The following is a 14109-nucleotide window of genomic DNA, read 5'->3' as shown; positions in this document are numbered from 1 at the left end:
TGCAGGGTGATACATATAGAAGGAGCTATGAGTCTGCCCCTCCTCCTACAGGGTGATACATATAGTAGGAGCTATGAGTCTGCCCCTCCTCCTGCAGGGTGATACATATAGAAGGAGCTATGAGTCTGCTCCTCCTCCTGCAGGGTGATACATATAGAAGGAGCTATGAGTCTGCTCCTCCTCCTGCAGGGTGATACATATAGAAGGAGCTATGAGTCTGCCCCTCCTCCTGCAGGGTGATACATATAGAAGAAGCTATGAGTCTGCTCCTCCTCCTGCAGGGTGATACATATAGAAGGAGCTATGAGTCTGCCCCTCCTCCTGCAGGGTGATACATATAGAAGGAGCTATGAGTCTGCCCCTCCTCCTGCAGGGTGATACATATAGAAGGAGCTAGGAGTCTGCTCCTCCTCCTGCAGGGTGATACATATAGAAGGAGCTATGAGTCTGCTCCTCCTCCTGCAGGGTGATACATATAGAAGGAGCTATGAGTCTGCCCCTCCTCCTGCAGGGTGATACATATAGAAGGAGCTATGAGTCTGCTCCTCCTCCTGCAGGGTGATACATATAGAAGGAGCTATGAGTCTGCCCCTCCTCCTGCAGGGTGATACATATAGAAGGAGATATGAGTCTGCTCCTCCCCCTGCAGGGTGATACATATAGAAGGAGCTATGAGTCTGCTCCTCCTCCTGCAGGGTGATACATATAGAAGGAGCTATGAGTCTGCCCCTCCTCCTGCAGGGTGATACATATAGAAGGAGCTATGAGTCTGTTCCTCCTCCTGCAGGGTGATACATATAGAAGGAGCTATGAGTCTGCCCCTCCTCCTGCAGGGTGATACATATAGAAGGAGCTATGAGTCTGCTCCTCCCCCTGCAGGGTGATACATATAGAAGGAGCTATGAGTCTGCCCCTCCTCCTGCAGGGTGATACATATAGAAGGAGCTATGAGTCTGCCCCTCCTCCTGCAGGGTGATACATATAGAAGGAGCTATGAGTCTGCCCCTCCTCCTACAGGGTGATACATATAGAAGGAGCTATGAGTCTGCCCCTCCTCCTGCAGGGTGATACATATAGAAGGAGCTATGAGTCTGCCCCTCCTCCTGCAGGGTGATACATATAGAAGGAGCTATGAGTCTGCCCCTCCTCCTGCAGGGTGATACATATAGAAGGAGCTATGAGTCTGCTCCTCCTCCTGCAGGGTGATACATATAGAAGGAGCTATGAGTCTGCCCCTCCTCCTGCAGGGTGATACATATAGAAGGAGCTATGAGTCTGCCCCTCCTCCTGCAGGGTGATACATATAGAAGGAGCTATGAGTCTGCCCCTCCTCCTGCAGGGTGATACATATAGAAGGAGCTATGAGTCTGCTCCTCCTCCTGCAGGGTGATACATATAGAAGGAGCTATGAGTCTGCTCCTCCCCCTGCAGGGTGATACATATAGAAGGATCTATGAGTCTGCCCCTCCTCCTGCAGGGTGATACATATAGAAGGAGCTATGAGTCTGCTCCTCCTCCTGCAGGGTAATACATATAGAAGGAGCTATGAGTCTGCTCCTCCTCCTGCAGGGTGATACATATAGAAGGAGCTATGAGTCTGCCCCTCCCCCTGCAGGGTGATACATATAGAAGGAGCTATGAGTCTGCCCCTCCTCCTGCAGGGTGATACATATAGAAGGAGCTATGAGTCTGCCCCTCCTCCTGCAGGGTGATACATATAGAAGGAGCTATGAGTCTGCTCCTCCTCCTGCAGGGTGATACATATAGAAGGAGCTATGAGTCTGCCCCTCCTCTTGCAGGGTGATACATATAGAAGGAGCTATGAGTCTGCCCCTCCTCCTGCAGGGTGATACATATAGAAGGAGCTATGAGTCTGCCCCTCCTCCTGCAGGGTGATACATATAGAAGGAGCTATGAGTCTGCTCCTCCTCCTGCAGGGTGATACATATAGAAGGAGCTATGAGTCTGCCCCTCCTCCTGCAGGGTGATACATATAGAAGGAGCTATGAGTCTGCTCCTCCTCCTGCAGGGTGATACATATAGAAGGAGCTATGAGTCTGCTCCTCCTCCTGCAGGGTGATACATATAGAAGGAGCTATGAGTCTGCTCCTCCTCCTGCAGGGTGATACATATAGAAGGAGCTATGAGTCTGCTCCTCCTCCTGCAGGGTGATACATATAGAAGGAGCTATGAGTCTGCCCCTCCTCCTGCAGGGTGATACATATAGAAGGAGCTATGAGTCTGCTCCTCCTCCTGCAGGGTGATACATATAGAAGGAGCTATGAGTCTGCCCCTCCTCCTGCAGGGTGATACATATAGAAGGAGCTATGAGTCTGCCCCTCCCCCTGCAGGGTGATACATATAGAAGGAGCAATGAGTCTGCCCCTCCTCCTGCAGGGTGATACATATAGAAGGAGCTATGAGTCTGCCCCTCCTCCTGCAGGGTTATACATATAGAAGGAGCAATGAGTCTGCCCCTCCTCCTGCAGGGTGATACATATAGAAGGAGCTATGAGTCTGCTCCTCCTCCTGCAGGGTGATACATATAGAAGGAGCAATGAGTCTGCCCCTCCTCCTGCAGGGTGATACATATAGAAGGAGCTATGAGTCTGCCCCTCCTCCTGCAGGGTTATACATATAGAAGGAGCAATGAGTCTGCCCCTCCTCCTGCAGGGTGATACATATAGAAGGAGCTATGTGTCTGCCCCTCCTCCTGCAGGGTGATACATATAGAAGGAGCTATGAGTCTGCTCCTCCTCCTGCAGGGTGATACATATAGAAGGAGCTATGAGTCTGCTCCTCCTCCTGCAGGGTGATACATATAGAAGGAGCTATGAGTCTGCTCCTCCTCCTGCAGGGTGATACATATAGAAGGACCTATAAGTCTGCCCCTCCTCCTGCAGGGTGATACATATAGAAGGAGCTATGAGTCTGCTCCTCCTCCTGCAGGGTGATACATATAGAAGGAGCTATGAGTCTGCTCCTCCTCCTGCAGGGTGATACATATAGAAGGAGTTATGAGTCTGCTCCTCCTCCTGCAGGGTGATACATATAGAAGGAGCTATGAGTCTGCCCCTCCTCCTGCAGGGTGATACATATAGAAGGAGCTATGAGTCTGCCCCTCCCCCTGCAGGGTGATACATATAGAAGGAGCTATGAGTCTGCTCCTCCTCCTGCAGGGTGATACATATAGAAGGAGCTATGAGTCTGCTCCTCCTCCTGCAGGGTGATACATATAGAAGGAGCTATGAGTCTGCTCCTCCTCCTGCAGGGTGATACATATAGAAGGAAGCTATGAGTCTGCTCCTCCTCCTGCAGGGTGATACATATAGAAGGAGCTATGAGTCTGCTCCTCCTCCTGCAGGGTGATACATATAGAAGGAGCTATGAGTCTGCTCCTCCTCCTGCAGGGTGATACATATAGAAGGAGCTATGAGTCTGCTCCTCCTCCTGCAGGGTGATACATATAGAAGGAGCTATGAGTCTGCCCCTCCTCCTGCAGGGTGATACATATAGAAGAGCTATGAGTCTGCCCCTCCTCCTGCAGGGTGATACATATAGAAGGGAGCTATGAGTCTGCTCCTCCTCCTGCAGGGTGATACATATAGAATGAGCTATGAGTCTGCCCCTCCTCCTGCAGGGTGATACATATAGAAGAAGCTATGAGTCTGCCCCTCCTCCTGCAGGGTGATACATATAGAAGGAGCTATGAGTCTGCTCCTCCTCCTGCAGGGTGATACATATAGAATGAGCTATGAGTCTGCTCCTCCTCCTGCAGGGTGATACATATAGAAGGAGCTATGAGTCTGCCTCCTCCTCCTGCAGGGTGATACAGATAGAAGGAGCTATGAGTCTGCTCCTCCTCCTGCAGGGTGATACAGATAGAAGGAGCTATGAGTCTGCTCCTCCTCCTGCAGGGTGATACATATAGAAGGAGCTATGAGTCTCCTCCTCCTCCTGCAGGGTGATACATATAGAAGGAGCTATGAGTCTGCTCCTCCTCCTGCAGGGTGATACATATAGAAGGAGCTATGAGTCTGCCCCTCCTCCTGCAGGGCGATACATATAGAAGGAGCTATGAGTCTGCCCCTCCTCCTGCAGGGTGATACATATAGAAGGAGCTATGAGTCTGCTCCTCCTCCTGCAGGGTGATACATATAGAAGGAGCTATGAGTCTGCTCCTCCTCCTGCAGGGTGATACATATAGAAGGAGCTATGAGTCTGCCCCTCCTCCTGCAGGGTGATACATATAGAAGGAGCTATGAGTCTGCTCCTCCTCCTGCAGGGTGATACATATAGAAGGAGCTATGAGTTGGCTCCTCCTCCTGCAGGGTGATACATATAGAAGGAGCTATGAGTCTGCTCCTCCTCCTATAGGGTGATACATATAGAAGGAGCTATGAGTTGGCTCCTCCTCCTGCAGGGTGATATTTCTCAGTCTTGCTCTTACGTTTCTCCTGTTTGTTGTGTTTTTCAGATGACCCGCATTGTGTTACCCAGAATGGTGCTGAGGTACGGAGCGGGGGGAGGGCTGTATTTTGCTGCTCTGTAATATCTCCCATTATATACGCGGCCGTTCTGCTCAGGGATGACTTCTATGTCCTGCTGTTTTCTCTGATGTGTTCTCTAATAGGATCTGAGCTGCAGTACCAAGACCAGCCAGTATGTAGCGCTGTGGTGTCCCTGCTCCATACACTGCTGATCTGATACTGTATCTTAATGTAGAGAAATGTTTTACAGTTTTGTAATGCACTTTACGCTTCAATGTCTTACTATTATTAATACTCTATCTCTGCCTGCTGTCAGTGAATGAGAACACTCTAGTTTACATTCAGACAGTAAACCCTGTATGTAGCTAGTCCTGATCTGAGCTGAGATGTAGATACAATTGTATCCAGTGTAGACAATGCGCTGATACATGGTAGCAGAGAGATTAGTGTAGCCGCTATTGTTGTGTATCTCACAGAGCATTGTCTACACTGGATACAATTGTATCTACATCTCAGCTCAGATCAGGACTAGCTATGTGTCTATATCTAGGTCTCTGATGAGAGCAGTAGTAGCTATGTACCAGGTTGCTGTCTCTGACGGGGTTAAGTGTCCTAATTCAATGACCGCAAGAGTAGATCTTGAAAATAGCTTATAAATAATATCTAATATATAAAGCTGAGTGTATGTGTGTGTATGTTCGCTATAGGAATCCGCACCATCGCACTTACAATCACGACATTTGGCACACAGGTACAGCAGGTGTCCGGGAAGGTTTTAGACCGGGTCTCAGCTCTCTAGCACGTGCGGTTCCTGAGATATTCCCAGAAAATGCATTAGCCAATAGAAGCCTGCCATACACATGGTCCCTTATCAGCCAATAGAAGTTCGAGGGACCTTAGTCTCCACATACACACAGTTTTACACCAGGCTTCCATAACAACCCAGCCATTTTTCTTCACTGCTGTAGGTCAGCTTTAACCACCTCCGGACCGCCGAACGCAGCGACGCGTCCTGGAGGTGGTTGATTGATTCCTCCTGGACGCGCCGGCGCGTCCCTCGCGAGACGGGAGATTTCCTGTGAACGCGCGCACACAGGCGCGCGCGTTCACAGGATCGGATGGTAAGCGAGTGGATCTCCAGCCTGCCAGCGGCGATCGTTCGCTGGCAGGCTGGAGATGTGATTTTTTTTAACCCCTAACAGGTATATTAGACGCTGTTTTGATAACAGCGTCTAATATACCTGCTACCTGGTCCTCTGGTGGTCCCTTTTGTTTGGATCGACCACCAGAGGACACAGGTAGCTCAGTAATATGTAGCACCAAGCACCACACTACACTACACTCCCCCCCCCGTCACTTATTAACCCCTTATTCACCCCTGATCACCCCAGATCACCCCATATAGACTCCCTGATCACCCCCCTGTCATTGATCACCCCCCTGTCATTGATCACCCCCCTGTAAGGCTCCATTCAGACGTCCGTATGATTTTTACGGATCCACTGATAGATGGATCGGATCCGCAAAACACATACGGACGTCTGAATGGAGCCTTACAGGGGCGTGATCAATGACGGAGGTGATCACCCCATATAGACTCCCTGATCACCCCCCTGTCATTGATCACTCCCCTGTAAGGCTCCATTCAAACGTCCGTATGATTTTTACGGATCCACTGATAGATGGATCGGATCCGCAAAACACATACAGACGTCTGAATGGAGCCTTACAGGTGGGTGATCACCCCATATAGACTCCCTGATCACCCACCTGTCATTGATCAACCCCCTGTAAGGATGCATTCAGATGTCCGTATGTTTTTTACGGATCCACGGATACATGGATTGGATCCGCAAAACACATACGGACATCTGAATGGAGCCTTATAGGGGGGGGATCAATGACAGGGGGGTGATCACCCCATATAGACTCCCTGGTCACCCCCCTGTCATTGATCAACCCCCTGTCATTGATCACCCCCCTGTAAGGCTGCATTCAGATGTCCGTATGTTTTTTACGGATCCACTGATACATGGATCGGATCCGCAAAACACATACAGACATCTGAATGGAGCCTTACAGGGGGGTAATCAGGGAGTCTATATGGGGTGATCACCCCCCTGTCATTGATCACCCCCCTGTAAGGCTCCATTCAGATGTCTGTATGTGTTTTGCGGATCCGATCCATGTATCAGTGGATCCGTAAAAAACATACGGACGTCTGAATGGAGCCTTACACGGGGGTGATCAATGACAGGGGGTTGATCAATGACAGGGGGGTGACCAGGGAGTCTATATGGGGTGATCACCCCCCTGTCATTGATCACCCCCCTGTAAGGCTCCATTCAGACATTTTTTTGGCCCAAGTTAGCGGAAATTTTATTTTTTTTTCTTCCAAAGTCTCATATTCCACTAACTTGTGTCAAAAAATAAAATCTCACATGAACTCACCATACCCCTCACGGAATCCAAATACGTAAAATTTTTTAGACATTTATATTCCAGACTTCTTCTCACGCTTTAGAGCCCCTAGAATGCCAGGGCAGTATAAATATCCCACATGTGACCCCATTTCGGAAAGAAGACACCCCAAGGTATTCCGTGAGGGGCATATTGAGTCCATAAAAGATTGAAATTTTTGTTCCAAGTTAGCGGAAAGGGAGACTTTGTGAGAAAAAAAAATAAAAAATCAATTTCCGCTAACTTGTGCCAAAAAAAAAAAAATTCTATGAACTCGCCATGCCCCTCATTGAATACCTTGGGGTGTCTTCTTTCCAAAATGGGGTCACATGTGGGGTATTTATACTGCCCTGGCATTCTAGGGGCCCTAATGTGTGCGAAGAAGTCTGGGATCCAAATGTCTAAAAATGCCCTCATAAAAGGAATGTGGGCCCCTTTGCGCATCTAGGCTGCAAAAAAGTGTCACACATCTGGTATCGCCGTACTCAGGAGAAGTTGGGCAATGTGTTTTGGGGTGTCATTTTACATATACCTATGCTGGGTGAGATAAATATCTTGGTCAAATGCCAACTTTGTATAAAAAATGGGAAAAGTTGTCTTTTGCCGAGATATTTCTCTCACCCAGCATGAGTATATGTAAAAAGACACCCTAAAACACATTGCCCAACTTCTCCTGAATACGGCGATACCACATGTGTGAGACTTTTTTGCAGCCTAGGTGGGCAAAGGGGCCCACATTCCAAAGAGCACCTTTAGGATTTCACAGGTCATTTACCTACTTACCACACATTAGGGCCCCTAGAATGCCAGGGCAGTATAACTACCCCACAAGTGACCCCATTTTGGTAAGAAGGCACCCCAAGGTATTCCGTGAGGGGCATGGCGAGTTCCTAGAATTTTTTATTTTTTGTCAAAAGTTAGCGGAAAATTATGATTTTTTTTTTTTTCCTTACAAAGTCTCATATTCCACTAACTTGTGACAAACATCAAAAACTTCCATGAACTCACTATGCCCATCAGCGAATACCTTGGGGTGTCTTCTTTCCAAAATGGGGTCACTTGTGGGGTAGTTATACTGCCCTGGCATTCTAGGGGCCCAAATGCGTGAGAAGTGGTTTGAAATCAAAATCTGTAAAAAATGGCCGGTGAAATCCTAAAGGTGCTCTTTGGAATGTGGGCCCCTTTGCCCACCTAGGCTGCAAAAAAGTGTCACACATGTGGTATCGCCGTACTCAGGAGAAGTTGGGCAATGTGTTTTGGGGTGTCATTTTACATATACCCATGCTGGGTGAGATAAATATCTTGGTCAAATGCCAACTTTGTATAAAAAAAATGGGAAAAGTTGTCTTTTGCCAAGATATTTATCTCACCCAGCATGGGTATATGTAAAATGACACCCCAAAACACATTGCCCAACTTCTCCTGAGTACGGCGATACCACATGTGTGACACTTTTTTGCAGCCTAGGTGGGCAAAGGGGCCCACATTCCAAAGAGCACCTTTAGGATTCCACCGGCCATTTTTTACAGATTTTGATTTCAAACTACTTCTCACGCATTTGGGCCCCTAAAATGCCAGGGCAGTATAACTACCCCACAAGTGACCCCATTTTGGAAAGAAGACACCCCAAGGTATTTCGTGATGGGCATAGTGAGTTCATGGAAGTTTTTATTTTTTGTCACAAGTTAGTGGAATATGAGACGTTGTAAGAAAAAAATAAATCATCATTTTCCGCTAACTTGTGACAAAAAATAAAAAGTTCTATGAACTCACTATGCCCATCAGCGAATACCTTAGGGTGTCTACTTTCCGAAATGGGGTCATTTGTGGGGTGTTTGTACTGTCTGGGCATTGTAGAACCTCAGGAAACATGACAGGTGCTCAGAAAGTCAGAGCTGCTTCAAAAAGCGGAAATTCACTTTTTTGTACCATAGTTTGTAAACGCTATAACTTTTACCCAAACCATTTTTTTTTTACCCAAACATTTTTTTTTATCAAAGACATGTAGAACAATAAATTTAGAGAAAAATTTAAATATGGACGTTGTTTTTTTTGCAAAATTTTACAACTGAATGTGCAAAATGTCATTTTTTTGCAAAAAAATCATTAAATTTCGATTAATAACAAAAAAAGTAAAAATGTCAGCAGCAATGAAATACCACCAAATGAAAGCTCTATTAGTGAGGAGAAAAGGAGGTAAAATTCATTTGGGTGGTAAGTTGCATGACCGAGCAATAAACGGTGAAAATAGTGTCGGTCAGAAGTGTAAAAAGTGGCCTGGTCATTAAGGGTGTTTAAGCTAAGGGGGCTGAAGTGGTTAAAGGGGCAGGGCGCTGTCGATGACACAGTCAAGGGGGCAGGTAGGGTCGCCATTCAGACCACCCTCAAAAGACAGACTTAAAAACCCCACCCCCAGGTCTGCTAAGTCACGCCCCCGACCCAGTTAGGCAACACCCCTCCCACTCCGCAGCCAACGCGGATTAAAAAAATGAAGGTAAAAAATAAACTTCTGTGGGAGGGAGGGAGGGTGACTTTCTTCCTGCAGCTCACACTCAGACAGCACCGTGCTGCAAGGGCAGTTAGAAGCTCTTTGCGCATATAATTGATCAAAAACATGTCGGGCCGCTATGGAGGTCACTGTTAAGGGGGCGGGGTACTTTGAAGCATACTAATAAATGGATGGCCGCTGTGGAGGTCACTGTTAAAGGGGCGAAATGCTGTGGAGGTTACTGTTAAAGGGGCGGGCACTGTGGAGGTCTCTGTTAAGGGGGCAGGGAATGGTGGAGGTCACAGTTAAGGGGATGGTCCGCTATGGAGGTCAGTGTTAAGGGGCGGGGTGCTGTAGAGGCCACTGTTAAGGGAACGGGGTGTTGTGGAGGTCACATTTTAGGGTAACGGAGCTCTGTGGAGGTTACTGTTAAGGGGGCGGGTTATTGTGGAAATCAATGTTAAGGATACAGGGTACTGTGGAGGTCACTAATAAAGGGGCGGTGGCTGTGGATGTTACTGGTAAAGGGGCGGGCACTGTGGAGGTCACTGTTAAGGGAGGAGGGGACTGTGGAGAACACTATTAAAGAGGCAGCGGGGTACTGTGGAGGTCACTGTTAAGGGGACTGTAACCTATGGTCAGTTTTAAGGGACGAGTGCTGTAGAGTTCACTGTTAAGGGGTGGCCCCTGTGGAGGTCACTGTCAATGGGGTGGGGTGCTGTGAAGGTCAAAGTTAAGGGGGTGGGCTGCTGTGGAGGTCCTATTTTAAGGAGACGGGGTAGTGTGGGGGGGGTCAGAGTTAAGGGGTGGGGGGCTGTGGAGGTCACTGTTATAGTGGATACTGTCGATATCTTTTAACGACACACAAACATTAAATGAAATAGATGAAATATAGCCGAGCGAAGCCGGGTCCTTCTGCTAGTTATATAATGTACCGTATATATATATATGTATACACTCACCTAAAGAATTATTAGGAACACCTGTTCTATTTCTCATTAATGCAATTATCTAGTCAACCAATCACATGGCAGTTGCTTCAATGCATTTAGGGGGGTGCTCCTGGTCAAGACAATCTCCTGAACTCCAAACTGAATGTCAGAATGGGAAAGAAAGGTGATTTAAGCAATTTTGAGCGTGGCATGGTTGTTGGTGCCAGACGGGCCGGTCTGAGTATTTCACAATCTGCTCAGTTACTGGGATTTTCACGCACAACCATTTCTAGGGTTTACAAAGAATGGTGTGAAAAGGGAAAAACATCCAGTATGCGGCAGTCCTGTGGGCAAAAATGCCTTGTGGATGCTAGAGGTCAGAGGAGAATGGGCCGACTGATTCAAGCTGATAGAAGAGCAACGTTGACTGAAATAACCACTCGTTACAACCGAGGTATGCAGCAAAGCATTTGTGAAGCCACAACACGCACAACCTTGAGGCGGATGGGCTACAACAGCAGAAGACCCCACCGGGTACCACTCATCTCCACTACAAATAGGAAAAAGAGGCTACAATTTGCACGAGCTCACCAAAATTGGACTGTTGAAGACTGGAAAAATGTTGCCTGGTCTGAGGAGTCTCGATTTCTGTTGAGACATTCAAATGGTAGAGTCCGAATTTGGCGTAAACAGAATGAGAACATGTATCCATCCTCTGATGGCTACTTCCAGCAGGATAATGCGCCATGTCACAAAGCTCGAATCATTTCAAATTGGTTTCTTGAACATGACAATGAGTTCACTGTACTAAAATGGCCCCCACAGTCACCAGATCTCAACCCAATAGAGCATCTTTGGGATGTGGTGGGACGGGAGCTTCGTGCCCTGGATGTTCATCCCTCAAATCTCCATCAACTGCAAGATGCTATCCTATCAATATGGGCCAACATTTCTAAAGAATGCTATCAGCACCTTGTGGAATCAATGCCACGTAGAATTAAGGCAGTTCTGAAGGCAAAAGGGGGTCCAACACCGTATTAGTATGGGGGCACTAATAATTCTTTAGGTGAGTGTATATTAGAAAGTTTCATTCATTTACATAACACTGGAAAATCCCTCTAAATGACCCACTTGGTACACGGCTGAGATGTGGCCCGTTTAGTGTACACAGCACTGCTGCACTTTGTACAGTCGGATGTGTTGGTTATTCCCCGGGAAATCAGTGGATTCATTAGGACAGAAATGATAATTCATAATTATTTGGGTGACCTACCAGAAAAATGGTGTCAGGAGCACCATCTCCATCAATGTCCCCACATACCTGCCACCATAAAAGCCTGGGAAGATGTACAGACATAACTGTGAAGCTGGAAGGGCACTGATTGGCATTGACCTCTTTTTTTTTCCATAGGAAAAAGGGTCTGATCATAAACCTCTCCTCCTCTGTCGGGGCCCGTCCTTACCCAGTAATAACGATGTATTGCGCTACTAAGGTACGTATAGGACAGGGCCGGCCAACCTGCGGCCCTCCAGCTGTTGTAAAACTACAATTCCCACCATGCCCTGCTGTAGGCTGATAGTTGTAGGCTGTCTGGGCATGCTGGAAGTTGTAGTTTTGCAACAGCTGGAGAGCCGCAGGTTGGCCAGCCCTGGTATAGGACCTCATATAAAACATATTTATAAACAGAATAGCCGATGAGCAATGATACTAACATACTGTAGATGGCGCCACATCAAAGACATCTCAATGAATAGTTCATTTCACAGGGGCACAGGCACTGCATGTGCTGCCATATGGTGTCTTCATGAGAATACCTCCGTGATATGACATCTGATGGCACATGGGCATATGTTTCTGTATGAAATCAGAGCCATGTGGAGGCACATTATGGTGCCATAGATTTCTATGAGTTCAGTATTATAGATTCCTAGATCATTGGTCAGATGGCCGTTTACACACACAGATCTTTTCTCATACACACCAACTATTGGTTTGATTAAGCAGAAATTGGTCAGATGATCTGTTGGTGTAATACAGCCCTAACATCCCTCTCTTCATGATCACTGACATCAATATCATCACTAGAGATGAGCAAATCTTTCAAAAATTCGATTTGCCAGTTTGGCAAATTATTTAGGAAAAATTTGCTTCGATCCGAATAAATTTGCGACAAATTAAGTTAAAAACCTACTATTTCCTGGCTGCACAGAGCCTTTATATTGGTGTAGAACACTGTGCCTTGCAGTAACACGCATAGGGAGTCTGCTGTGGTAGTGAAATAATACTGTGAGTCAGTATGACATGCAGATGACAGGCGTCGCTCTTAGAATCACTGCACACTTCACTTATTTGGGCAGTTACGGGGCCAAAACTGACAAAATAACTCAAGTGTGAATGAGCCTTACAGGTCGATGTTAGCGCCAAGAAGAAGCGCACTCCTTTTACACCGTCCTCAGCTGATTCCACATAGATGTCTACAGAACCTGTTCTATTAAACGCTTATACAAGTAGAGCCCCCCGACCGAGTGGAGAGGGTGTCAGCAGAAGGTTTGTGTTGACGTCACTGATTATTTTGCCCTTCCTCTGATCCATCAGAACAATAACCAACAAAAAACGGATCCTGTCTGTGGAGCATCAGCCTTCACTCGGTCAGCATTTGGTCAGTATTCCATTAGTATTGCTAATATATCAAAAAAACAGGAGTGGATGTAAAGCAGAGATGACACGTGAATGGAATATTTGCATGTCTTCTGTGTTTTGTACCCACTCCTGCTTTTGGCTACCAAATCATAAGCCAATTCTGATGGGACCATACAGGCCTTACAGCCGCTACACAGACAGGATCCGTTGTGCGTCTCATTTTTCCTTCCTTTTGACAGATCAGAAGAAAGGTCAAATAAATGATGAGGTCAGCTAGGCCAAAAGACAAAATAGTGGACCAGTCATGAAGTGGGGAGGGTGGAAGCAGCATGAGGAGACCACAGAGTGGCCCAATGACAGAGTCTGGAGGTGGCATCAGCATCAGGAGAAGGCCACCGAGTGGCACAATGACAAAGTCAGGAGGTGGCAGCAGTATAAGGAAGGCCACCGAGTGGCACAATGACAGAGTCTGTAGGTGGCGGCAGCAGCAGCATCAGGAGTAGGCCACAGAGTGGCACAATGACCGAGTCTGGAGGTGGTGACAGCAGCAGCATCAGGAGGATACCACAAAGTGGCAAGGTGACATGGTGTGGAGATGGCAGCAGCATCAGGATACCACAGAGTGGCAAGGTGACATAGTGTGGAGATGGCAGCAGCAGCATCAGGAGACCAAAAAATGACCTGGTGACAGAGTGGGCGGTGGCTGGCAATGCCAGTACCCACTGACAAAGGTGGATGAAAGAAGGAGCACTTGGCATCAGATGTGTGGCATCAGGCAGGTGGCAGCATCAGAGTAGTAGCTGAGGCAACAAGCCAGAAGAAACCGGTTTCTTTTTTTCAAGGTTTGGGTGAGGCGGCATGGATGATCTAATCAGATGCATCAGGCATTGGTGGGTGGAAATCCTGGCTGATCCACGCCTGATTTATCTTGACAATGGTCAGTCTCTCCACATTTTGGGTGGACAGGCGATTTCTCCTTGGGGTAACTATGGCCCCCGCCGCACTAAACACCTGCTCTGATGTTACACTACTGGCCGGGCAGGATAGCTTTTCCAGGGCAAACTCTGCCAGTTGCGGCCACAAATCGAGTTTGGCTGC

The 14109-nt window shown here is 47.4% G+C and overlaps 1 protein-coding gene across 1 annotated transcript in view; it reads left to right on the top strand.

Annotated features, from left to right (window-relative positions):
• LOC120986583 (very-long-chain 3-oxoacyl-CoA reductase-B-like) overlaps nt 1-14109 on the top strand; it is a 116992-nt gene that overhangs the window by 86939 nt on the left and 15944 nt on the right. Inside the window, exons 9-10 of the mRNA XM_040415243.1 lie at nt 4478-4512; nt 11782-11863. Coding sequence (XP_040271177.1) covers nt 4478-4512; nt 11782-11863 — 117 coding nt within the window. The remainder of the gene's footprint in view (nt 1-4477; nt 4513-11781; nt 11864-14109) is intronic.

The sequence above is a fragment of the Bufo bufo genome, chromosome 1 (genome assembly GCF_905171765.1).
Source record: "Bufo bufo chromosome 1, aBufBuf1.1, whole genome shotgun sequence".
NCBI classification, from domain to species: Eukaryota; Metazoa; Chordata; class Amphibia; order Anura; family Bufonidae; genus Bufo; species Bufo bufo.
This window is presented reverse-complemented; position numbering and strand designations above follow the sequence as displayed.